The sequence below is a fragment of the Engystomops pustulosus genome, chromosome 2 (assembly GCF_040894005.1).
Source record: "Engystomops pustulosus chromosome 2, aEngPut4.maternal, whole genome shotgun sequence".
NCBI lineage: Eukaryota > Metazoa > Chordata > Amphibia > Anura > Leptodactylidae > Engystomops > Engystomops pustulosus.
In genome coordinates this window covers 208,716,059-208,743,283 of record NC_092412.1, presented here as the reverse complement: position 1 = coordinate 208,743,283, position 27,225 = coordinate 208,716,059, and the positions used below count along the sequence as shown (strand labels likewise).

The 27,225-nt window shown below is 41.1% G+C and overlaps 1 protein-coding gene across 1 annotated transcript in view; it reads left to right on the top strand.

Moving 5' to 3' along the window:
* Window positions 1-363: 363 nt before the first annotated feature.
* Window positions 364-27,225, top strand: part of PDK3 (pyruvate dehydrogenase kinase 3) — a 46,164-nt gene continuing 19,302 nt past the window's right edge. The window contains exons 1-3 of the mRNA XM_072137926.1: window positions 364-797; window positions 25,552-25,693; window positions 26,672-26,743. Of these exons, the coding sequence (XP_071994027.1) occupies window positions 695-797; window positions 25,552-25,693; window positions 26,672-26,743 (317 nt within the window). The 5' untranslated portion in view covers window positions 364-694. The remainder of the gene's footprint in view (window positions 798-25,551; window positions 25,694-26,671; window positions 26,744-27,225) is intronic.

The window sequence follows — 27,225 nt, the reverse complement described above, 5'->3', positions numbered from 1 at the left end:
TGGGTACACTAGAGGTATACCGTGTGCATATACTAGAGGTATACCGTGTGGGTATAATTACTAGAGTGGGTACACTAGAGGTATACCTGGTCCTTGTGCATATACTAGAGGTATACTGTGTGGGTATAATTACTAGAGTGGGTACACTCGAGGTATACCGTGTGCATATACTAGAGGTAGCTCATGGCATAGGGCTGTAGATTATTTCACCAGGCATTGCAGGAGCTTCCCGTGTGAACAGCTGTGCAGCTCCTGTGATCACAGTCACCTCCCCCCATGTGACTGGTCACTTGTCACGTTCCTGATCCCCCTGCGGCTGCGGATGACGTCACAACACACGGCCCCGCCCACTGCCTACCTGTGTTACCTGTACAACCTCCCTGAATGAAGTGATGACCCTCATCCCTCTGCACCAATGAAGGAAGAGGAAGCGCCGGAGGGGGAGTGACTTGGGTGGCACGTGCGCGCGCTCGGCGCCTTGGTGCAGGAATGCCGGGGTGGACGTGCTGTGTGCGGGAACGCGCGGCCAGGGGGGCGTGTCCGCGGCCTCTGCTGCTGCCGGGGAGGAGGAGGGTCCTGTGAGCTCGGGGCTTCCTCCAGTATTGTTTACTTCAGCACCGGACCCTAGTGATCAGCAGCATCAGCAGCTCCGCACAGGGCAGTGTGTGACTATGTACACAGCACAGGGGGCATCATGAGGCTGTGCGTGTACCTGCTCAAGAACATCCCCAATCAGATCGAGTACTACTCCAAGTTCTCCCCCTCCCCTCTGTCCATCAAGCAGTTCCTGGATTTCGGTGAGTCGATGTGCACCTACAGTATGTAGCATCGGTATGAGGCCAATGTGGCAGACATTGTCTGATGATGTCATCGTGATGATGTCAGATCCTGTGCATCACTGTCAAATGATCCACCTAATGCAAATGGCAAACAGTGGCAATGCCAAGGACAAGCAGCCAGATCCTGCCCATCCTGGCGAGCGCTGCAATGAATGAGTCCAAGGGTAGATGCTCTGGTAGTGATAGATAGGGAAACATATTACATGACATCACAGCGCGGGTAATATCTGTGGGGCTTCAACTAATCCAAAAGTTTATCAGGTCCCTCACTTTTTATCAGTCGGATCCGTCTTGATTTGGTTTTATGTTTATAATGGGTCAAAGGGCGACCGATAAAAACAGATAAAATAAATATATGTATTGTAAATTAAATCATTGAAAAGTCACTTTATGAGCAGAAGTTTGTCCTTGTGGAGAGAGACTGCATAATGTTATGTGTTCGGGTCCATCTCTAGTCCTCTTATCCGGAATGTGATGCCGCTGATGTCCAACACCTGCCTGAGGCGCTGTTATCTTCTCTCTGTTCTCTCAGAAAACCTGCCATGAGGAATCTACTATCAGAAGTAGATGTGATGGTGGATGCCTCCTGCCTCTGCCCTAATCTGTAATTTAATAATCCTGGAACATAACCTAATGTGTTAAAAAACTTTATTTTAGTAATACAGGCAGTCCCCGGGTTACGTACAAGATAGGGTCCGGAGGTTTGTTCTTAAGTTGAATTTGTATTTAAGTCGAAACTATATTTTATAATTGTAGATCCAGGCAAAAAAATTTTTGGCCCCAGTGACATTTGGAGTTTAAACATTTTTTTGCTGTAAAGGGATCATTGCTACCTGGGACTAAAGTAACATCCAGAGAGGTCACCAGAGGTCAGAGGGGTCTGTCTGTAACTATGGGTTGTCTGTAAGTCGGGTGTCCTTAATTAGAGGACCGCCTGTATGTAAATGAACTGCAGAGGCTAATAGGGCGTGGAGTAGCCTTAGCATCCAGTGCCCGGCCAGGCTAGTCCACGCCCCAGTAGCCTCTGCAGGTAATTTACATATTACTAAAATAAAGTTTTTTAACAAGTTAGGTTAAGTTCCACCATAATCAAATTACAGATTAGGGCAGAGGCAGGAGGCATCCACCATCACATCTACTTTTGATGGTAGATTCCTCGTGGTAGGTTTCTTTTAAGTCTCTCATGGTTGTTACACAGATCAATGCACTTCATAACAAAAGTTACCAAACTTTTACGTGACCTCCGCTGTTCAGATCATGGGTATATGGATGCACCCGTTGAAGATCGATCCTGCAGGTTGCTCTATGTGTTGCGCAGTTTCAGTGTGATACATGGTAACGTAAAAGGGGGATCCATTGGGACGTCACCGCTGCTTGTTTTTTATCACAGAGATTTTTTCAATTTTGCTTCTTTGAAAACACTGTAAGGAAGTGGTAACGGCGATATTCCTGATGAAATCGTTACAACAATCCTGCAGCTTTACAGTGGCTGGAAACTGTGGTAGAAACTGTTTTCACGCTTTAGTTTTTGATGCTTCTCTAAGAAGAAGTTGGTGACACTCAGGGCTCTTACCGATCTGTTAATCATGGACCAAGCGCTGGCCAGATTTCACAGACCGGCTAAAGTGCACAGGACAGGACTGAGAAAATCCTAGTGATATATAATACAAGATGTCACTTCTTCCCCGCAGAACAGCAGCACCAAACTGTAATTGGGATTTTTTTTTTGCAGGGTAGCAGGGACTCCTTGCATCATATATATAACTATGATGCTCTAAATCCCATCCTCGGCACTGTTGTGGGTCCACTTAATTCAGGCAGTGCTGGGTCCACTTTTCACAGACCGGCCATGGTTGTCTGTTTTAGAAATTAAAGGGAACCTTAATGTCATCCATTGGGGTCAGTTTGGCACCATCAGTTTTGAATCAGTTTTGTTTTGTTGTTTTGGATGACATAAAAAATGACATTGATTTCAATGGGATTTAAACACTAAAAAACATTCTTTTTCAGTTTTTTTAACTTTTGCAGGCGGATGCTAGAAACAGAAATCACAATCGTAGTGTGAACTGAGCCTAAAACTGTCTTTTTCCACTAAAAAGAAAAGTTAGATTAAAGTTTACCTTTCTTTCTGCAGTGCAGTGTCCCTTGTCCCATGGGAGTGGCCTCTGAGAAGTGGTTTCCCCCCCCCCCCACCCTCAGGAAAATGCTCCATCATGCGTTTCATATTAAAAATAAACGCCCATATCCCTCCTATTTGAAATAGACACATAAGGGATTGGTAGTATAAGTCTGACTTCATAAATGACCGTTCTTCTATGATTTTTTTTTGTAAAAGAGTACCTAAATAATGATACCTTTACTGGCTAACCAATAGCTTTACTTAGTGCAAGTTTTCCGTGCCCACAGGCCCCTTCATCAGACTAATGACTAATGTTTTACCCCTCAGGACAGTTATTTAGAGGCAGCAGCATATCCATCACTTTTCATATAGTGAGCTCTCTTCATATCGTTACAGACAGAGACAAATTGGCCAACATAGGAAGAGACCCTTTAACAAAATTTTCTTGTGTGTTCTCTAATCACTGATTCATGGAAAATTCATTGACTTTCAGACCTTTGCCATTTCAAGATCTTCATTTTTGTCTGTGAAACGGATTATAATAATCCTTTGTAAATGGAACCGATCAGTAGCTGCAGTTTAAGGGGGTTGTCAAGACCCGAAATTAATAGTCTCCCCTTCAATATCAGATCAATGGAGGAGTTGGGTGTTAAAGAACTAACCCTAAGGCTGCATTCACACTGTCATATGCGGGCCTTTATATGTCCTCTATATACGGCAATGGGCGCACGTACCGCTCCGTACCCCGTGAAAAATTAGGACATGTCCTATCTTTTCCCGGCATATGGCGCCGTGCGCCATGTTCCTCTATGGAGAGGGGCGGGGGTGAGCCGCGGTGTTCCCGCCGTGCTACGGTACGGCTGGCAACGGCAGTGTGAATGCTCCCTTCAGATGTATTTCTTGTCCCTAAAGAGTGGTACAGTCTTTCCCAGAAGGCACTGTAAATATTTTTGGTTTTATTTTCTTGTAAAGCCGGGGTATTTTACAGGAACAGTAACGTTAATCCTCGGCACACTGTCTCTTTTCTCAAGCTTTGCGATATTCCATCAGAGGCTGAAGTGACTCATGGCATAAATCATATTACCTCGGCCCTTTGTAAATCCTGCACACAAGACTGAAGCGAATGCATGAAAATAATTAACACAAATATTCTTTTTTATTGTGAAGTTTACAGTTCTTTCATCTTGTGTAATAACTATTAGGGTACATTCATACAGCTGTATGCCCCCCGGCCGCTCCTTGCTTCTTTCTTTTCCAGGAGGAGCCATAATGTGATGATTTATATAAAGAAATCACTTTATTCATATGATAGAATTATGATATAATTTCCATTGTACTATCATGAAACTTTTACCCAAATACATAAATCAACATGCAGAGGAGATTACCGTATATACTCGAATATAAGCCGAATTTTTCAGCAGAAAAAATGTTCTAAAAACCCTAACAAATAATTGTGTAATTATACTTTATTAAAGAAAAACATTTGCTCTCTTTCTTCCTGTTTCCTTTTTAAAATCCGCTTTCTCTCCTGTACTCACACAAACAGACATGATAGATAACAAGCCGATAAAGTGTCTAATGACTTAACTTTTTAGTCACTGGATATGCTTATCTCCTAACTGAGCTCAAGAATCAAGTGATATATTCTCTAGGTAAGTCAAGAGTTAATTATTAGCCCCCTGTCCTTATCAGTATGGACATCCAAAATCCTTCTGAAACACTGCTCACTACAGGAGAAGAAAGGAGTAGAACACCATTCTTTTATCTTTTCTGTTCAGTACTTAGTTTTAGAATTTTTTTGTACTTTACTTGGCTCCTTGGCAGCTCGCGCTCACAAGTCCCAGGGGGTTGCACTTTCAGAATGGAAATGGGTTCCTGCTTGTTTGAATCCATGAAAGCCTTGCCCCCCCCCCCCCCCCCACCGCCAACCTTCTTCTATTCACCCTCTTACTATGACGTAGGTTCCCACTTACAATATAGACTTTGTAATCCTGACATTCGCAGGGTTCCCCTCCGCTACACTGTCCCTTTACCTGTTCCCTTTAAACACTGAAGCAACTGTTCAGGAGCTAAAATGTGAAAAGATATCTCAGGATATGTGCTCGTACTTAGATCGATTAATTGACGAATCAATGATCTATTTTTGTTAGATCTTGCTGCTGGCAGTTTTGTTCTCTGCTCCGGAGCATTGGTACGGTCTGTGGCTAGAGTGTACCTTCATCTCTGTATCATCTCTGTTATCTGGGGCTGCATTCACACGTGGCTTTGCACAGGTGTTTCAAAACACAATGGATTTGCGGAAGAGAGATTTGCCTAATTAAAGTTAATCCAGCGTTAACACATGCATTAACATCATTGCAATAGTTGTGTTTTGTAAACACAAATGTTAACAGCCATTTCATTAGGCAAACCTCTTTAGCTGATCCATTGTATTTTGAAATGCATTCAAAACGTGTGACTGCACCCTGAGGGAGTGGTCACATGTCGCATTTAACGCATATGTTTAAAAACGCATTGCAACAGCTGAAGAGAGATTTGCCTAATTAAACAGCTCTTAACACTTGCATTTACAAAACGCAACCATTAACGCATTGTTAACGCATGTGTTAACACAAGTGTTAACATTTTGCTTTTGTTAGGCAAATCTCTCTTCAGCTGTTGCAATGCATTTTTAAACGCATGTGTTAAACGCAACGTGTGACTGCACCCTGAGACATGAGATTCTTATATTTAACATGACACCAATAGCATGTCTGAAGCAACACTCCACTGCAGCCTCCAAACTTGACTCATCTCAGGCTAAATCTCTTTGCACATTTCCATATTTTGTTTTGTGGGTAAATGGGAGAAATTTCATATTAAAAAGGGGAATTCTAGAAAGTACATTTCATACACTACCTGAGGGGACTAGTAGTTTAATAGGGTAAAATCTGGCGTCAGCAATAAGTTATCAATGTGAATGACAGTTCTGACCCTCCGTACAATTGAACTTTTCTTTCAATTTATTAAATTCATTTCCTCAGCAAAACCTTGTCTAAGTCTTCTTAGTGTCTCGCTCATTATTTGGTGAGCAGAGGTACAGTCATTCTGCGACTTTGGAAAGAAACCAAGGAGGAAGTTTACTTGCTGAGTCATCCTGAGGAATCAGAAATAAAACTGAAAACTTCTTAAAATGTGAACCGAAAAGCTGTAGAAAACCTTTTACTGAGCAGGACCACATGACTCACGTGAGCTGTTCCATATGTGGAATTTCATATTCTCCTGGTCTATGGTTATCAGCACTGCAGCAGGATCAAATTATCAAATGATTGGGCAGATCGAGGTGTGATATAATGATATGTCCTGATGTAAGTCTCCCTGTGAAATCCCATTTGATGGGTCCCTCACTGGTTGCTGACACATCAGTGTTCTGGGCTAATTATTCAATTGCTCTATTAGTGGAGAAGCCAAAGGGTCAGGAGGTGACAACTCTGTGACAGCTGCTGTGTATGTAAGAGGACATAGAGGTCACATTAGTCTATAGTCTTTATGTTATATTACCTATGCCATACACTCACTTTACTATAGTCATCCAGACAGTGTTGGTACAGTGCAATTCATTTAAAGGACGTCTACCATCAGGATTATTGATTATAAACCAAGTACACTTACATGCTGGTGTGTGCCCTCTTTATCAGGATCCGCTCTTCTTTAAGCTTTTTATGGCTTTGTTTTTATGAAAATAGGCTTCAAAACTAGCCTGATGGGCTCCATGCTCTATAGAAGTTAATGGAACCTGGAGACTCTTAGGCTCATTTGCATAGTTTTTAAAGCATATTTTCTTAAATATCCAGAGCATAAGAAGTTAAAAGAAGAGCAGATCCTGATAAAGGGGGCACACACTAGCATGTAAGTGTATTTGGTTTAAAATCCATTATCCTGATGGTAGATTTACTTTAAGGCCTTATTCACTTAGACATATTACAGCTTATATAGTATGAAGATATAATAGGGCTGCAATGTAAGTTGCAGAGGGGACCCTGCATATAAAATCAGAATCTGACAGATGATGGCATACTTCCCTTCATGCTGTATATATGACCTTGGAGTATAAGGACTTGAGAAGAGTATTCCCATACACACTGTATGGCACCTGTGATACCCTGTATTGAGATTGAGGTTCAATTCATTCCAAGGACCAGACGGCACTCACTTGCCACAATCCACAATCTTTATTTAGCGTTCAATAGACAAACATGTGAGGACGCTGGGGTCCGATAGGTAACAGGCTGTTTCGCGCTCGTAGTGATTTTGTTGGTTGATGTTCTAGCATTGAGCACTGATGTACACGATCTGTGTTCTTGTCTCCATATTTTCCTGGGGCATTTCTTATTTTTTCATAGAAAGAAGCTTTTGCATAGTTTTCGGCACATAGCCTTAATCAGATCACAAAGATTGTTTGTTAAAGGAAATCAACCATCAAAATCAAGTATGATAAACCGGAGGTCAATAATCCAGGCACTGTGACTGTGGTAATGTTCTTGTATTTGTAATCCATGGCCTCCTTCCTTCTAATATCCACTTTTAAAACAATGCTAATTATCAGTGTTTTATTCAGTTTCTGGAAAGGGAACGACAATTCATATCAGTGCCAAATGCTGAAAATCCTCCCTATTTCTGGAAGTGGTTATTAACTGTATTAATTCAGTGATGCCGTGAAAGTAATTATTTCAGCACACAGTGGGGAAGTGTACACTGTAACAGTCTGTGAAGGACTCTGGCAACCAGTTTTCCTTGGTCTGGACAGGTGATAAACAGTGACTTTTTTCTGGCTACTCAGCCATAAAGACCAAATTACTGTAATGATGATTCTACCTTCTAGAACAGAGGTGGCACTCAGAGCCATTTCTGTGGGCACTAAGACCATCACCCCAGGACAGAGTTCACCAAATAGGACCAAATCCACCAAATCTTCCTGCAGTTCCAGTCAAGAGATGCTGCTCTCAGTGCTATTTTAAAGCTGTTTGGAGTTGTGTGAAAATTGCGAAGGTGTTGACAGAACTGCAATAACTTTGGAGGTCTTCCTGCTGGACCCACCATTCTTCCTCTACTAAGACCCTGGAGAGAAGCTACAATGTCTGAGTCTGAATTAGCCTTTTTTCAATTGTATTGGTTTCCTCCGGGGGCCGATATGATTGAAAGATTTGAAAGAAAAGGTAACAATAAGTTACTGCTTAAAATGGCATGCTGGCACTTCACAGTAAATAAGTGGATTTTTGTTGTAGTTTGGGCACATTCTCTCATTTGCACACAGGAGCTTGTAGCTCAGCCAGAGAGACTTCTCTTACTAAGGCCTTTCTTCTTTAGTTGTGTAGTTTGGTCTTTTAGGGTGAAGCCACACGAGGCGTTTTGAACCAGTTTTTGGGCCGTTTTCAAGTAGTCTGTTAAAAACGCATGCGTTTTTAAAAAATGCATCTGTTTTTGACAGGTTTTACCAATAATCTTAATTAAAATGGGCCAAAAACGCATGCGTTTCTTGGCGGACTGCTTAAAGACGTACCAAAAACGGGTTCAAAACGCCATGTGTGGCATCACCCTAAGTCTGGTGTTACACATTACTTGTGTGAGGCTATACTTGTGACCTATGGGATGTTCAAGGGGGATCTGTACTGAGCCTTACCTGTAATACAGGTAACACTCAATGTTCCTATTCGGTGTAATATGTATGGATAAGGTATAAGGCAGGGGTGGCGAACCTATAGCACGGGTGCCAGAGGTGGCACTCTGAGCCCTCTCTGTGGGCACCCAGGCCATCACCCCAGAATGAAGTTCACTAGACAGAACTCAAAGAATCTGCCTGCAGAACCTTCCTACAATGATAGATGAATTTGCCTTTCAACTGCATTGGTGTCCTTGGGAGGCTAAAGAATTGAAAGTTGTCAATGCACAAGGAGAAATAAATTTCTGCTTAAATTGCTGCGTTGGCACTTTGTTATAAATAAGTGGCTTTTGGTTGAAGTTTGGGCACTGAGGCTCTAAAAGGTTCGCCATCACTGGTATAAGGGGTCTGTGCACAGCACTGTCTGCCCACATGATGCATTACATGCTGCTCACTTGGTGATGGTGCCCGGACCCACAGTGTGGATGGGCACCTTAATTTGGCTTTTGATTTAATAACTCAGTACATGTTATCGATACTTCTGTGCTTGCACTGTTTCTCTATTGTGTTTGTTCATCTTTTTTTTCTCCATTGATATTAAGCTCTTGTACCCTTGAGTTGTGATTGTACCTACACCCATAGAAAAATGGCAAACATTGTAACCTTTGTTATACCGCTGACTATAAATTACCTGCAAACCGCGATCATTCTGACTCATTAGTCCGTTTACTTTGATAAATGTGCTAATGCGGCGATGCCTGAGAGGACAGCTTCTATTAGGGTGTTTGGTCTGCTTACTGGACAAGAACAAATGCGGCCTGAGTGCATTGACTTGTGTTTGAATAACTGTTTTATTGCTTTTAGAGAACAGATCTCGTTTTCTTTATTCGTGTTGAGTCAATATTTAGTAAGATGTTTAGCTACTAGATTAGCTCCTGTACCATGGTACGTAAATTCTGGACACCTAAACATTATCTAAGATTAAATCAGTTAGGCTTGTATCTGACTTGTTATAGAGCATGTGGATGTGTATGGCTAGTAGCCTACTCCTCTACTCCTAAACGCCGTGTTCACACCATTATGATAGATACATAATAGACAGTTTATAGGCTTCTGTGGGACATACATATTGCACAGGCGCAAAAATGTAGTCTTTTTATGCCTAAAGAATAGAGGTGAGCGGACCCGATGGCTGGGTTTGGCATTCTGGTTCGGCATCCTGACCTAAGCGACCCTGACATTTTGCCAATCATAGCCATGGCTAGTTATTTAGGGGGGGGGGGGGGTCAATTTACCAGATTGGCTATTCCTCCACCAATCCGGTAATATGTCTGGTTCAGGTAGTTGAACCGGAACACCCCACTCGTACCCACCATCAGATGCACAAATCTCTACTAAAGAACATATTTATAAAGTAACTGCATGGACGAGGTGTGGCTTTACTCTGTTACACTGGTTCTCCAGTGATCTCCACCAAAGATTCCATCACATATCTGGGATAAGAAACATCTCAGACTTCCTGCACAGGAACACATCACGTGCCATAAGATTACCCAAGGAAGGGCACAGCATCTGCTCAGGTGTGGAAACCACGGAGTTCATTGAAATACATGGGGCTGTGTTCTAGCCAATGAATTAGAGGGACACTTATGTACATCTAGCCTTAGGATCGCACGTGTAGGATGGCAAGTGTGCAGAAGCCCAATCAACCCCATTATAGTCACTGTAATCTTTTAGGCATTCATTCATTTACTTTTTATTCCTAGATCATGTAGCAAAACCATGGTAGGCATATGCTTGACTCTTGCCTAATCTCTGGGTACCTTAAATTATATCAGGCATGGAGAGGTTTTTTATATGCCCCTCTTCCCCCCCAAAACACCAGAACGTGCCAAAATTCTGTATTTATTATCATTGACAAAAATGATACTTTGCCCCTCGTATATTATGTGTTTAGACACTTTTATTCTATAGTAGGTAAGTTGTTGACAAGTGTCTGGAAAATACATTGGAAATTGGGAAAATCTGTTTTTGTGCCCTTGGTATTCAAAATTGGGCTATAGATTAGATGATTACAGCATATTGGGTATAATCAGCTGGCTGCCAATCTAATATCTATGGCTGCAAAACGAGGTATGGAAGATGGTTGCATTAGAGCAGTGGTGGCAAACCTATGGCACGGGTGCCAGAGGCGGCACTCTGAGCCCTTTCTGTGGGCACACAGGCCATCACCCCAGCATGAAGTTCACCAGACAGGACTCAAAGAATCTACCTCCAGAATCTTCCTACAATGATAGGCGAATTTGCCTTCCTACTTTCAACTGCGTTGGTGTCTTCAGGAGGCTGAACAATGAAAGTTGTCAAAGAACAAGGAGAAATAAATTACTGCTTAAATTGCTGTGCTCGCACCTTGCAATAAATAAGTGGCTTTTGGTTGAGGCTCAGGCTCTAAAAGGTTCGCCATCACTGCATTAGAGGATATATTTGGCCAGCCTACTGTTTTTCATAGTTGAAGTATATATGTTTATATGACATCCCATGTAGCTAGATCGGGTTGCTGCTCAAAAAGCCTAGCTCTGCCAAATAGAACAGATTTGTGCATTTGGGGGGAGTCCTAAACACTTTAAGGGGTTGTCCACCCACATCAAGTTTCTCCCCCACTGACTATTTTCTTTATGGTGCTCAGCTATCTCCATCACCACTATAAAGATATATAGGGGCAGATTTATCAGGGCTTGTGCACCAATTTTCTGGTATCCAAGCCCTGAAATAGGTGCAGTTCCCGACATTTGAGCAGGAATTGTGCTTATTCCCCCTTTACTCCGACTCCAATCCATTCTATGGGAGATGTGGCCAATAGAGTAGGAGGTGCATGTGAGACCTGCTGCTCTGCTCATTGATGGTACAATAGATCCCCATCAATCTGCAAGTTGGCTCTATCCAAAGTTTGATGTGGCTGGACAATACCTTTAACTGTGCTTGGGATCCCAAAATGCCACATCTTTCTAGATGGAGGCCACTATCAACTCAGTGTTTATATTCTCTATATCATTTTGCATCTCCAAAGTATGTTTTCTGTGTATAACCTTTTACTTTGGGCTTTGGATAAACTTTTCAAACTTGGCGAAACAAATTGACAGACCTCATGAGTGATGAGAGGTAACGGCAAGAAAAATAAATACTCATATCACCTAGAGGAGGTAAAAAGCTATTATTTAGCGATATTCATAGCTAAAGCTGATATTCCAGGAAAGAAAATACAAGAGGTACTTAATGTAAGTAAATTGAAATACATTTGCAAAATTTAGCGCAGTAAATAAATAATATCCCCAGGGTGCCATAAAGAACACAATGTGACAAAATGCTTTAATCATAAAATGTATCCGTATATTTAAAGATTGTGCGACAATTGACATCCTAGCCGGCCTAATTGATTCTTATCTGCAGTCAAATTGTGTTCCTGTTTCTATGCCCGCGCAAATTGCCCGTCACAGCGTGGAGCGAGGTGGCTGGCGTTCATTGCTAGTCCAGATAAGCTGACAGCGTGAAAAGTGTAGATTGTATACTGCACGACCTCTGCAGCAAGGGCATTATAACATACTAATCGCTCTGCCTATGGGCACTGATGCAAATAAATTAAGCTCTTTAACAGAATAGAAATCAGGTAAATCATTTGAGCTTCTATTCAGTGTGGGATTGGATAGGTCAAATATATTTTAAAAGAGGCCACATAATCTGAAATAATTGTGTATTTAAAGAAATAGTCAAATCCGACACTCAAATGGTCCTTTCATATCATTAATCCAGGACTCGGACACTACTAGAGTTCTTATTTTTTAGGTTCTTTGTCAATATAACATTCCCATAAATCAGGTATTAATCCTCTTCTTAGTGTAATAGAAAATTATGTCATTGTCAAGATTCCCACTGTTGGAGGTCAGACCTTGACCTTTGGTCACGCATGGTCGATCTATTATGGGGGTTTTATACTTTAAGGTTTATGGTCGAAGTTGAATGACGCCTTAAACGTGATACAACTTACAGTATATTCTCTATTTTTGAGTATTTATCTTTTATTATGATGTAATACAGATCATTTTAGTCTGCAAAAACTAGAGATCAGCAAATTTGTTTCCTGGTTTACAGGATGTTAGTTATCATTTGTTTTCTACTGTATTTCGGCCACTTAAAGGATCCTGTTACCAGATTTCTTCTAGAAGCCCTCATGCAGGGTATGAGATATCTTTACTACATTCACTTCTTTTATAGGTTTAAAAATAATCCTCTATAGTCATGTGAAACTGAGCAGAGAAGAGTCATATTTTCCTTGAGATGAGTCACTTTAAGAGACTGAGGGGTTGTCACTTCCAATTGCACTTATCTTGTTGTATAGTACCTGGAACAATGTTTTTGATGTCATATTAAAGAAATGAATCTTGGCTTGTGGTTCGGTTTACAGAACCAGAGATACAGTTCTATTTCTATAACTGCCTGTATCTTTATCTGTGGCTCACATCACCACCTCTCTCTTTAACTGTCTGTATCACTGGTTCTGCAATTCACAGAACCAAAAGCCTGATGTAATCTGAAAGAGGAGATTCTTAATGTTCAATATGACAGAATGGTTCAATGTAGTATAGATCTGAAGTGCAGCTCCCCCTTCAGCCTCTAAAAGTGACTAATTTCACGCAAAATATGACTCTTCTCATTTTCACATGATTCAGGAGGAATTTTTTTGATAGGTAAATGGCAGAGATTTCACATAAAAGAGAACATTCTACATTAGGGGACTAATAGTTTAATGGGGTAACATCTGGGGGACAGGTTCCCTTTAAGCTGATAAAGGTTATAACAAGGATTTCTGAGCCTGCATATTGCAGATTGGATTTTCACAGTACTTCTCGTCTCCACTGATGCGTGGCTGCTTTTCCCTAGTCTGTTGAATGCATGAATATCCACTTTGATTGATCGGTCCATGAACATCAGCTGGGATAGCCATGTGTGGAACATATATAGGGCTTGTGGGTTATCAATAGCAGAAGAGAAACGAGCAAACAGGATATTATTGTAGAAACACATCCGTGTAAGGTTATGAAGGCCATACAAAGATTGATCTCAATCAACCAAGACTACTCTGATTGGAAATAGGGTTTCTCCAAACATAACCTTTATTAAAGGGGTATCCAGGATATACAAAAATGTTATGTATGACTGGGCGGCTATATAAAAACTATAAACCACTTATACTCTCCTCCGTAGCTCCGGTTCACCCACGGCACTGCTTGCCACTGCTGGGTCTCTTTATTTTTTTACATAGGCTGACGTGTCATCCCACCACTGCCACAAGTCTTCTACAGCATAATGTGTGAGAGGTAGCACCGGAGGAGGTGAGTATAAGTGGTATATGGCTTTTATGGCCCCCCATCCAGCCATATGCAACATTTCTTTTTAAATGTGGTAATCTAATATATATATATAGTATGTAATGTGTAATGTGTGCTTTCACACAGCCGTTTCCTTGCCCTCTCCACAGCAAGTCATGGCGCCTGACCGTAAACACAGGAAATTATAGAGCATGCTCTATGCACCTTTTTTCTGTGCACGGTGCAGTGGCATATGTGTGTTCACACTGTACCACTGGCGCAATATCCATCTATGGGGACGGCTATGGGAAAGCCGTACACTGGAGACCCCATGGCAGACTAAAAAAACTACCCGGCATCTGGCGCTACAGATCTGCCATGCCTCCGGCTTGATACTTCTACTACCATGCTGGAAAAGGGAGTGACTCCATGCACGAGGCAGCCCGGAACATATTTAATACATTTCTAATAATGGGAGCCTCACTACTTTTATAAAATTGGACAAATTGGCACATGCAACAATTTCGCAACATGAAAACACCTGAAAACAGACCCAGCTACAAAGATAAATCCGCCCCCCATTATTTAATAACTCATTTATGACTACCAAACGGCTATATATGTCCTCAATTCACATACCCCCTGGAGATAGCATATGTATACAGGTCAGGACTGTAGGCCATTCAAACATTTATATCTTATGACCATAGCACCTAGAAACACAAAGAGTGTAATCTCTGCTCTAATATCACATGATTGTGTTGCTAGGTGCTACAGAACTGAAGATATCCACACTTAGCAATAAATGTCATTTTTAATTGTGTTTCTGTCACATTTTTAATAAATTATCTACTAATTCTCTGAAGAAAAAAAACCAAGTAATTAAAATCGTCCTATAAAGTTAAAGTCTTACATGTAATGAAGATTACAAAGTCAAAAATATTGTGATATGTAAAGATGTTCTAAAAATGTCAATTTTTAGAGTCCAGCAGAACGGAACTGAAAATTCCGGACATTCTGGACATTCAAGTACCAATGACGCTCGGTAATGAAAGGGTGAGAGTAGACATGTCACCCTAAGACAGTGATGGCAAACCTTTTAGTGGCCGAGTGCCCAAACTACAACAAAGACCCACTTATTTATCGCAAAGTGCCAACACAGAAATTTAATTTGTGATTTATACTCCCTTCTGTGTCACAGTTTTCATTGATACCGGCCCCTGAGTCACCAATAAAGCAGAAAATAGTCCCAGGTACAGCTGTCACTTTAAAATAGCTTTGTGCACAGCAAGTCCTGGGCTGTCTGGGACTGCAGGAAGATCCCTGGACCCATCTATGGTGATGGCCTGAGTGCCCACAGAAAGGGCTCCGAGTGCCACCTCTGGCACCAGTGCCATAGGTTAGCCATCACTGCCCTAAGAAGTGACCTAAAGAGCCAAGGAACGCCTGCTTAACGTGATATTCTTTCTACTGGCTTTGCATTTGTATTCTTTCAGTAAGATTCCCCATGTTTATCTCTTGGCTATTGCACCATATGTGACGCCATCTGGCAGGCCTTCTCTGTAGCTATGCTGAGCTATGCTGAGTTCGGTCAGTATAACAGTCCTCGTGCACCGGCTGAGCCTCATGCAGCTATAATAATGGTGATTTATAATAACAGGGCTAGAAACCACTTAATTATATTACCATTCTTCATAAATGGCCACGGTTTGTGGCTATCTACATCTCCTTGTTGGCTTTTCTTTTAGTTACCTAGTTGCAAAACATTCTTCCTTTTAGGTTTTGTTCCATAACAAGCAATTAGTGTCACGGAGCTGATTGTGGATTAATGATTGGCTGAAGTTCATATCAGGCCATTTGCTTTGGCAGAGCATTGGTGAGCCTGCTTTGTTTCCGGATATTGTTCCTCTCCGTGTGCTCAGAACATGTAGTGTATTAATTATATTGACTATGAATTCATTAGCGTATCAAGCAGCTACCCCTACAACTACCATTTGTCTAATGAAACCATGATTGATAATATAGAATAATAGTACACACAACTCAAGAAGTAGTTACTAGTTAGAATAGCAGGTCATATCCTTGAAGTAGTTTCCTTGAAGGGTGATTTCAAGTTGTAAAAAAGTCTGGTTAAATTAGCTAAGACTATGTGACTATCCCTTCTGTATATTTGCAGCTCTCTATTCGTTACCTATTGCCAGGGTTATTTCTTCCACTGTGCGTGGCGGGCAACTGCCTGGGGCGCCACCCGGTGAAACAGGTGGGGGAGGCAGCAGCACACAAAAAAATTAACTTAGTACTCACCTTTTGGTGCTCCCCGCAGCTCCTTTTCTCTCTTGGATTCCTCAGCAGCAACAATTTCAAAATCTTTTGGAATATTGACTCCAAAACATACTGGTAGGTTGATTAGATTGTGAGCCCCACGGGCACAGGGACCGATTTGGCAAGCGCTGTGCATCGCTGCATAATCTATGTGCGCTATATAAATAAAGAATTATTATTCTGTATCAATTTTAATTTTTTTTAAAAATACATCTCTGCTTGCTGTGATCCTATTAAAAGCTTCTATGTTTACTTCCAGTGGATAGAGATCTGTTTATGGTCATGTGATGGACAGTAAGGTGCACGAGCCATTATTATAACAGAGATTAATCAGAGCCGTTGTGATACTCGCGGCTCATGCACCTGCGTCTCTATCACAAATTTCTATCCAGTGGAAGTAAACATAGAAGCTTCCTATAGAATGACAGCAAGCAAAGATCTAGAAAACTGTAAACTGTAAAACTTAAAGGGCATATACCATCACATAACCTGATAGTAGATGCAGGGCTGGCTCCAGGTTTCAGTAGGCCCCTGGGCAAAAGAACCTCATTGGACCCCTTTGCAGTTGACTCATCTGGCACCTTTAAAAATTCATAAACTAACTAAAATATTCCCTAATTTCCAAACAACCCTGTCATGGTTATTTTATAAACAGCCTCCTCATAGTTAAATTATATGCAGCCCCATTAGGGATCTATTATATAAAGCCTCTGATGGATTCATTATATATAGTCCCCCCTCACCAGGCGCTTCAAGGCTTCTGGAGAGTGAGATTTGGCCTTGTGGGCCCCCCAGCAGCTCTGGGCCTCGTCACTTGCCAAGGTATGCCTGGTGCTGGTGTCAGGCTTCAGTAATTGTTTATACTCGCCTTCCCTTTCCATCGCGCATGGCAATGACATTGTTTTGTCATCTTTTGGAATTACCGGATTCGTGGAGCTTTATAAACTATGCAAATGAGCCTGAGGAGCTCTATTGAGTGCCTTATTGCTCCGCCGATAATTAATTCAAGCATTTCCCCCCTGTCACACAATGCTAAGAGAGCCGGTAACGTCACCTGTGGGCGTGTCAGTTGGCCGGGGGGAGGGGTACATAAATTAATTATCGTGGCGCTCAACAGATTGCCTCAGGCTCGTTTGCATAGTTTATGAAGTTTTTTTTCTACAAAATATTCTAAAGAATGACAAAAGTTATTGCCATTCAGAATGGGACGGGGAGGTGACTATAAACATCTACCACCAGGTTATCTGATGGTGGATGTCTTCTAAGAGATGCTGTACTCTGCAACACATCTTTGGCTGCTGGAAGAGTGAGAAGCTGTGGAAAGGGAAAGATTGGGGGTCATTTACTAAGGGACCGGGCCCGATGTGTTACCCGAATATTTCCGATTTGCGCCGATTTTTTCCTGTATTGCCCCGGGATTTTTGCGCACGTGATGGAAATCGGGGGGGGGGGGCGTGGCCGAACGAAAACCAGAAAAATTCGGTGAAACCGACGCATTTAAAAAAAAAAAAGTGTCGCGGGACACTTTTAGGAATAGGCCGGTGAACTTCAGTGCATTCCGGCAGGCCTCGGGAAGCTTCAGCGCAGCAGCGCCACCTGGTGGACGTCGGAGGAACTACCTTAGTGAATCCCGGCCGGACCCGAATCCACCGCAGAGAACGCGCCGCTGGATCGCAAATGGACCGGGTAAGTAAATCTGCCCCATTGTCTTTGGAGGTCCTCCTGCTAACCCTACGTTTCTTTCTGTAGAAGAGAAGATACCATGATGGTAAAAATTTGAACTTCTTCTTCCAATTATTGTATTGGCTTCCTCAAGAGGCTGATACGATTGATAGTTGTGGTAGAACAGGTAGCAATAACTTACTGCTTAAAATGCTTTGTGATAAGCAACTTCTACAGAGAACGTCTCCCAGGCTATCACATCCATTCTATCTTCTTCAGATAAAAAGTGTTTCACTTCTTTAATCACTATATATAATATATATATATACATATATATCATATATGTTCCCACCATATGCCAGCTATAGAGATTTGTCAGTTCAACCTTTACACATTTTCTCTCTTCTGACATACAGAGGGTCTTGCAGTCACAATGTGTAATCAGTTCCGATGATGTCCGGTCCTTGGATTCCTGCAGAGCAGATGATCGAGTCCATGGAAAGTCATAGCTTGTATCATGTGCTTTGATTCGATTCCCCTTAGATTATAAGTGGAGCCTCCTGCTGTGTAATGTTACAAGTATATTTACGGGAGGCAACCAATAAAATTGTGTCTGCAGGCCAACTCCTGCACATTTTGGTGGCTATGAATAGAGTCGGGTTTCTGCAGGCATAGTATAAAATGTCAAATCAAATGACAGAAAGCTTTTTGAGGCCTTGAGGCAGAGGAGGATTTATTATAGCAGTGCTTCATAGATGTCTTGCACAAAATGTGGTTGCTATTTTCAGTTTCGGCTGAATAAAGTTTTGTCATTCGTTGGAAATTAACTTTTACTCTGCAGTTATCTGTTAATTTTTATGAATAAAAGTTTAGTAGTCAAAAAGAAGACAAGTGAAAGGCAATATAGGTGGATCAGACTGCACAGAGATAGTGTGTAGTCTGTTACCATGGAGAAGCAGTATTTACAAAACAGTATGATTTTCAGTGGACTTTTACTTCTCAATTGAGGCTACATCCACACGATGTGTGCCCGCCGTACCATAGCGCTGCTCACCCCTTCCCCTCTCCATAGTGATATACAGATATCCAGGGAAATATAGGACGTGTGCATCACCGTACCGCTCCTGTACGGTACCGCGCGCCCATTGCCATCTATGGGGTACATACTGTATATATTAACTATGTTGAATCAAGTTTATTGAACTATGAAAGTCACAAGTCAAAATACACAAACAAACTAGGCTTATAAGAATAAGCATACAACATAACTTGCAATAAGAAACATACATATACCCATATCATACATTTCTTTTTCAGCAATGCCCTGTGAGAGTATAGTGATCTCTAGGGTGACGAGGAGGCAAGGCTCGAGGATAGAACCCTAAGAGATAAACAATGTCTCACATCCTTTCCTCTTCCCCTCGAGGCCCGTTATCTCCTAACGTATATATTAGGGCAGAGTATGAATCCATATGTCTGCTGAGGATAAAGTGCCAGTAAAGGGCACGAGAAGGACAAACGCCAAGACATATATATTAACTATATCAGTCCCACATACAGTCGTGTGAAAATAGCCTGAAATTAAAGAAAACAGATGCTAACAAAAGCTGATGAAAGACATTTTAAGAGATCTGTTAGACTTCTGTTATTATAGCTTATAGGGAATCTACTGTTAAAATCCATCATGATCATGACTCTGTGATAATCATCATATATGGTATTCTTCTTTCTAAAATCAACTTGATATCAATAAAATTATGCTAATGAGTCACAAGGGCTCTGGGAGGGTTACCAGAGCCCCTAAATGCTTCAGCTTCACATGTTGTCACAGTGTGCAGGGAGAGGGGGGGAACAGTCTGTGAAGCTGCAGCACAGAGGGTTCTGGAAATGCAGCCAGATTCCTTCTGGCTCATTAGCATCATTTTAAAAGTTGATTTTAGAAGGAAGGAGGCAATGGATAACAAATATAAGAAGATTATCACAGTCACAGCGCCTGGATCTATGAGTAAGTGTTTATCCATGCTTGATTTTTCAGGTAGGTTTTCTTTGAACCTTGTCTTACCTAACAATGTGACCCTCAGAAGCTCTGCATTTTAGAAGTTTAGGATTATACCCCCCTTTTTGTGCAAATACTGTCTTCTAAAAACCTTTAATTGAATAAAGATTTTATTAAATTTGAATGTCTATTGATCCCCCAGGCCTTTTCTGAATGCAGGCGTCTCTCCAGGGAGCTGGGTGTTGGCCCGTGCCGCTTAGATGTTGATTACTATTTGGGACATCTCTAAAATAATTCTGGAGAAACCCAACGTAATTCACGTACAAAGGCAGCGAATCTTCCTTGCGCCAAGTTGCCCATGATGTGCAATGTATAGACCCAGCCACCTTCCATAAAGGATCTACATGTTCTTATTTTGCTATCACACCTATAGCGGTTATTAGAAGGCTTTTGTGGGATAGAAATGAAAGCATGACTTTTTATTTTCATCTTTGTGGGATCAAGTTTTCAAGGTTTAGCAATTCATTTATAAATGGCCTCAGATAAGTGTTCTGCCTCATAAACCTGTTGGATATTACATTGTAGTCCTTTGAAGGGTAAACATTTTATGAAACCTTTGTAAAAGGTTTGTAGCCACATCTAAGAATAACCTTTTCCGGCATAGTATTTGGAAAAAATAGACAGAAAATAGAAGAGAAATGGTTGATTAGAGAGGTTTATAAAATGATTGGAACAGTGCTTTTCAGCAGCCATGTTAATTAACAGCAATTTCTGTGGGGGAGAGGTAGGAGAAGTCTGTCCTGACAATTCAATGAATAGAATTGTAAAAGCTTTTAAGAAATTGCAGGTCATAAAGAACTGAGCTGCACTGGTTTTATATTTACTGCTCTGGAGCTGCAAACAGTTGGTATTGCATCTTTTAATGTTTGGGGGTATTGGAGAAATGGCCCCATTGGAAGGTGCTAACACCCTGATACTAAAGGGCTTTTCTAGTGTTAATGTAGGGTACAAATATTGGTGTTGAGAAAGGTCTGGCTGTCGTTACAGGTAATGGAGAACCTGTTTTGTTGTAATGGGTTTGCCAAGGTCTGGTAAGTAAAGGGCTTGTTTACTACTTGGCTCTTTTGACCAGGGCCTAGCACCAGGTCATAGGACCAAAATAGTTCTTCCCAAACTTACTGTAGTGATACAACATCTGTGCCCGTTCGGACTTCAGCGCCTTGCTCTATCTGTAAGGAATGGCTGAGGATTGTTTCAGTCTGTCCTTGCTAGTCTGAACACTGGTGCACTCTTTCCTAGCAGACATAATTAGTTTTCACCACAGCCATCTGTCTTCTATGAACTCTGCTCTGGTTTGCTAAGAGTTAATCCGGTGTGATCTATAACAGGATCTATCGCCACTCTTAATGCTGCCCTGTCGGTTGTCACGGAGAACTGATCCATTCATCTTCCGGAGCAGGGCTCTGGCATCTCTGGCAAGGTGTTCTGGACTACTTCTTCTTTCTTCTATAGCAGTGATGGCGAACCTATGGCACCGGTGCCAGAGGTGGCACTCAGAGTCCTTTCCGTGGGCACCCAGGCTGTCTCCCAAGGGCAAAGTTCACCAGAAAGGACTCCAATCTTCCTGCAGTCCCAGAGAACTTGAGATGCTGCTCCCAACGCTCTTTTAAGGTGACACATCCTTGACTGATTGGAACTGCAGGAAGAGTGAGAAGGTCGGAACAGGGTCGGATCATCTTTGGAGGTCCCCTTGTTGGCCCCATGATTCTTCCTGTATAGAGAGACCCTGGAGAGAAGCTACAATGATAGTCTGAATTTGCCCTCCTGCTTTCATCTGTATTAGTGTCCTGAGGCGGCCAAACAATTGAATGTTGTGGAAGAACAGGGAGCAATAAGTTACTGTATAAATTGTTATGTTGGCACTTGATGGTAAATAAGTGGGTGTTGGTTGAAGTTTGGGCACCCGGTCTCTAAAAGGTTCACCATCACTGTTCTATAGTATTGCACTAATCTAGCTTGTGTTCATTCTGTCTTCTGTTTTCTAGTTTCTTTAACCCTTTTCCTATTTTCTTGACAAACCGTTTTCCTAGTGATTTTGTACTGCAATATGCTCCTGGTTCTGACCCATATTCGGCCACTATCCTTCTCTGTTTGTATTTTCTTGTCTTTGTCTCTGTGTTTGCACTTTGGTGCAGTAAGGAAACGTTGACCAGTTGACTCCTACCACCTAGGGTAGGTAGAGCTATTTGGTAGGGGCAGCTGGATAAGAGATTTAGTATCAGAGCTTTGTCTTTTTTTTTCACTCCAGACCACCAAATCAGTTCCCTTACCCTAAATTACAAATGTTACAAAGATGTAGCTCGCAAAACATGATGTCACAAACTGGAATTGTTGCAATTAGGCAGAATTTATTTTTCCATTGGGTTCATCTGATCTTCTTCTGAGGTGTTCTGAACCCTTCACACCAGCAAGGCAAACATTTAATGTCTGTATATAACCTGCTGTAACATTATAGGAAGAAACTATATGAACCTGATCAGAGAGAACCAGAACGGTATCAGTCAAATTAAAGGGGTCTTCCCATTTTGGCAAATTAATGTAATTGTTTATATTAAGAATAATTATAATTACTGTTCCAGTATACTTTCTGTATCAATTCCATACAGTTTTCTAGATCTCTGCTTGCTGTCATTCTATAGAAAGCTTCTCTGTTTCCTTCCAGTGGACAGAAATCTGACCATGGTCACACAGGTGCACGGCTCGTTAGTATCATAGAGAGTAATCAGAACTGTGTGATATAACGAGCCGTGCACCTGTGTGATCATGGTCAGATTTCTGTTCACTGAAAATGGACAATGAAACTTTCTATAGAATAACATCAAGCAGTGATTTAGAAAACCTTGAGAATTGATACAGAAAGTACATGGGAAAATTGTATAACCTTTCATTATTCAAATAATAACATTTATTTGTCGAAATTGGCATAATTGTTAGCATAATTGAATTGTAGTACCTGACAATGGTAAGTGTGTGATAATTCCTTTATTTATATAGCGCACACAGATTACGTAGTGCTGCACAGAGTTGCCAAATAGTCCCTGTCCCCAATGGGGCTCACAATCTAATCAACCCCACGCAATTGGTATGTTTTTGAGTGTGGGAGGAAACCCACACAAACACGGAGAGAACATCCAAACTCTTTGCAGATGTTGAGCTGGACAGGACTTAAACCCAGGTCCCCAGTGCTGCAAGGCTGTATTGCTAACCACTGAGCCACCGTATAGTTTCACTATTTCCAAAAACCTGATGTGTACTCATTGTTACATAGTGTATACGGTTGAAAAACGACACGTGTGGAAAAGTAAAACTGTAAAGAAAAAATTGTGATACTAGTTATTTGACTAGTTAGTCAAATGTCAATACCACAGACTTCTAGTAACAAACTGACTATTTTTAATGGGCATCAGTATGACAGGTCCTTTCTGGCAGCTAAACTAAGACCTACAGGGATCCGGTAGAACATCTTATCTGCTTGACTGGGGGTTGTACCTACAACTTTGTAATATCACAAGATTTCTTGCTTCATTATAATAATTACCAGCGGGTCCTAGTGCTCAATGAACGCCGCTTTTACAACCAACTAAACTCTGTATTTTTTAATTTTTTTTTTTAAAGAAAATAGTTTCAAAACAACAAAAATAGAAGAACAAACCCTTAGCTGGGTGTCCTCAATGTGTATTACATTAGGCGGAGAGTATAAGGAGCTTGTTGTGAAAGAAACCCTTGATTATGGAAAGAAAAGAAGTGGATTTTGCCAACCTAGTGGAAACCCAGCCAGGAAAAGACTTGTTTAGTAAATACTTAACCTGAGTGGTTTCATTGAAAAGACCACTATAATGTCAGGGTAATTGGTCTAGTGTTGGAAGCAATGGGTATTTAATAATGTAAGTGCAATGTGGGCTAGTCAAAGTGTTCTTATTCTGGACAAGGCGGCTATTAAAAGAGGACTCATTGTGGAAGTCCGTTTACCTATGGAAGGTAAATTATGGTTATTTTCTTTATTAATGGGAAGTGTTTTCGGTTTTGTTCAATTTGCTTACTGGCCATTCATACTTAATATACAGAAAAGTACGGTATGTATTTCCCCCTTGTTCTTGCTATTAATGTGGAATTGATTGAGTAAATGCAGTTTACCTGTAATACTTATTTGTTACCTGTGGTCAAACTTTTTCCCTGTGGATCAGTTTAGACCAGTGGTTCTCAACTTTTCTAATACTGTGACCCCGCAATACAGTCCCTCATGTTGCGGTGACCCCAAACCATGAGATTCGCAGTAAAAATGTAATAAAATTGTGGCTCCGATGGCTTTAGGCGACTCCCGGTTTTGGTCACTCGACCCCCGCTGGGGTTGAGCGACCAACAGGATGAGAACCACTGGTTTAGACCTTTCCCACAGAAAGTTGTGCCGGTTCATCAACTTATTTCTTAGTTATTTCATTATAGGCAGTTAAGTACAAGTTAGGTACAAGATAGGTGCTGTATGTTTGTTCTTAAGTTGAATTTGTATCTAAGTCAGAACTGTATATTTTATTATTGTAACTCCAGGCAAAACATTTTTTGGTCTCTGTGACAATTGGATTTTAAAAATGTTGTGTTGTCATAAGAACCAGGATTAACGATAAAGCTTAATTACAGACACCTCTAATAACTGTTACAGCTGTTTATAGTAATCTGGGGCTGAAGTACAGTACATTACCAATAACCAGAGACCCGTTTGTAACTAGGGGGTCGTCTGTAAGTCTGGTGTTCTTAAGTAGGGGACCGCCTGTACTTTGAAAACATGACAGACATAAGTGCGTTGTGGAACGGGTTTATATTTAGTGTAACCACATTGAGAAAGTTATTTAGAGAAATTCAAAGTATTTCAATGTTCAACTCAACCCCCCTACCAAACGGTACAGATGCTCTAGCGATGTGACCATAATCTGACTATAATGCACCACACACACACAATGGGGGTTATTTATCTTTAGTCTGGACATTTGTACTTGTCTTTTTTTTTTGTTTTTTCCAGGTTTTGAACCTGTTTGGTTTATCTTAGAGGTTGATATAATAGACAGCTGAGTTTATGGGGGTTTTGTGACCTTTTATTAAAAAGTCGCACAGAAGTATCAAACTTTTCTGCAACTTCTGAAGTTTTTCCTACTTCTTATTGGGACTTTGTAACCATGACTTGTGGCAAAATTGCAACTTTTTCCCAACTCCACATTTTCGATTTGATGCAACACAAATCAGGGGGGGGGGGGCGATTCGGACTAAGCGCAGGTTTTGATTTTTAAATTGTGTCGCAAGACATGCTGAACTCCGGCAGACCTGAGCGGGCGCACGATCTACGTGGATCTACAGTGCATCATTGTCGGACAGTCCGGATCGGAGATAGTGACTCGGACGGGTAAGTAAATGTGTCACAATATTCAAAAATTCTTGGATGGATAACTTTGCTAGGCGATTGGAAAAGGCGCAAATTTAGGCACAAATTTTCAAATGTGCCAAAAAAAGTCACAAATATAAATGTCCTCCAATGAGTAATACTTTTGATTTCGTTACAGGGCGTAACAATGCCTGCGAAAAAACATCTTACCTTTTTCTGCGGAAAGAACTGCCAGTACGGCTCGCAAACACACTCAAGGAAGTTAACTTACTGCCTGAAAACTTGCTTCAGAGGCCATCTGTGAAATTAGTACGGACCTGGTAAGTTACATCTTATATTTTCTTATCAAAATTAGTTTGAACATTCATGCCCCAATCCTCACTGTAAGTCCTTAAAGGGGTATTCCCATGAAAACAGGTTTCTTATATGTACTCAGGATAATAAAATAACACATTCTCTAATTCACTGTTATTAACAAAAATACAGCATTTTTATTAAAATAACTTTACTATCAAACATAAGTTCTCATTCAAAAAAACTTTGTATCTTCTCCAGAAACAGCATCACACTTACCCATACACACACTTACCTTACTACAATTCAATTATGCTAACATTATGGTGAATATGGCTGTGTTTTTATCATGTTTACTATCATAACAGTAATGTCACAAAAAATGAAATGGTACAAAAGATGGACCTGTTTAACATGGTGCTCACTTCAAAGAATACCTGTTTTTTATGGACCATGAAGGGTAAAGTGGGAAAAAAAAATCCTTTATTTATATAGTGCACACAGATTACACAGCGCTGCACAGAGCTTACCAAATCAGTCCCTGTCCCCATGGGGCTCACAATCTAATCAACCTACCAGTATGGTTTGGAGTGTGGGAGGAAAAAAAGAGTACCCGGAGGAAACCCACACAAACACGAAGAGAACATACAAACTCTTTGCAGATGTTGACTCTGGGACTTGAACCCAGATTCCCAGTCCTGCAAGGCTGTAATGCTAACCATTAAGCCACTGTGCTGCAATTCCAAAAAAATCTTTATTCTAATATAGAGATAGACAAAAGAGCTTGGTCTGCTACAGGAATCCTGTATGACTTAAAGGGGTCTTCCCATTTCAGCAAATAAATGTTATTGTTTGTCTATAGTGAAAAGGAGGTCCCTGGTGACAGGTTCCCTTTAAGACCCTTGATTGACTGCAGTGGTGATCTGACCTGTATCGATATCACTACAGTAGGATGACACAATATACTACATGAGCTGCAGCTGTTTCTTCTGCTTCCTTTTTAGGTATATGCAGAGTTTTCTGGAACTTTTAGAATATGAGAATAAGAGTCCTGATGACCCTGATGTCTTGTATGAGTAAGTAAATTCTGCCTCTGATATTTAGTATACATATACAGTTAGGGACAGAAATATTTGGACAGTGACACACGTTTTGTTATTTTAGCTGTTTACAAAAACATGTTCAGAAATACAATTATATATATAATATGGGCTGAAAGTGCACACTCCCAGCTGCAATATGAGAGTTTCAACATCCAAATCGGAGAAAGGGTTTAGGAATCATAGCTCTGTAATGCATAGCCTCCTCTTTTTCAAGGGACCAAAAGTAATTGGACAATGGACTCAAAGGGCTGCAATTAACTCTGAAGGCGTCTCCCTCGTTAACCGGTAATCAATGAAGTAGTTAAAAGGTCTGGGGTTGATTCCAGGTGTGTGGTTTTGCATTTGGAAGCTGTTGCTGCCACCAGACAACATGCGGTCAAAGGAACTCTCAATTGAGGTGAAGCAGAACATCCTGAGGCTGAAAAAATCCATCAGAGAGATAGCAGACATGCTTG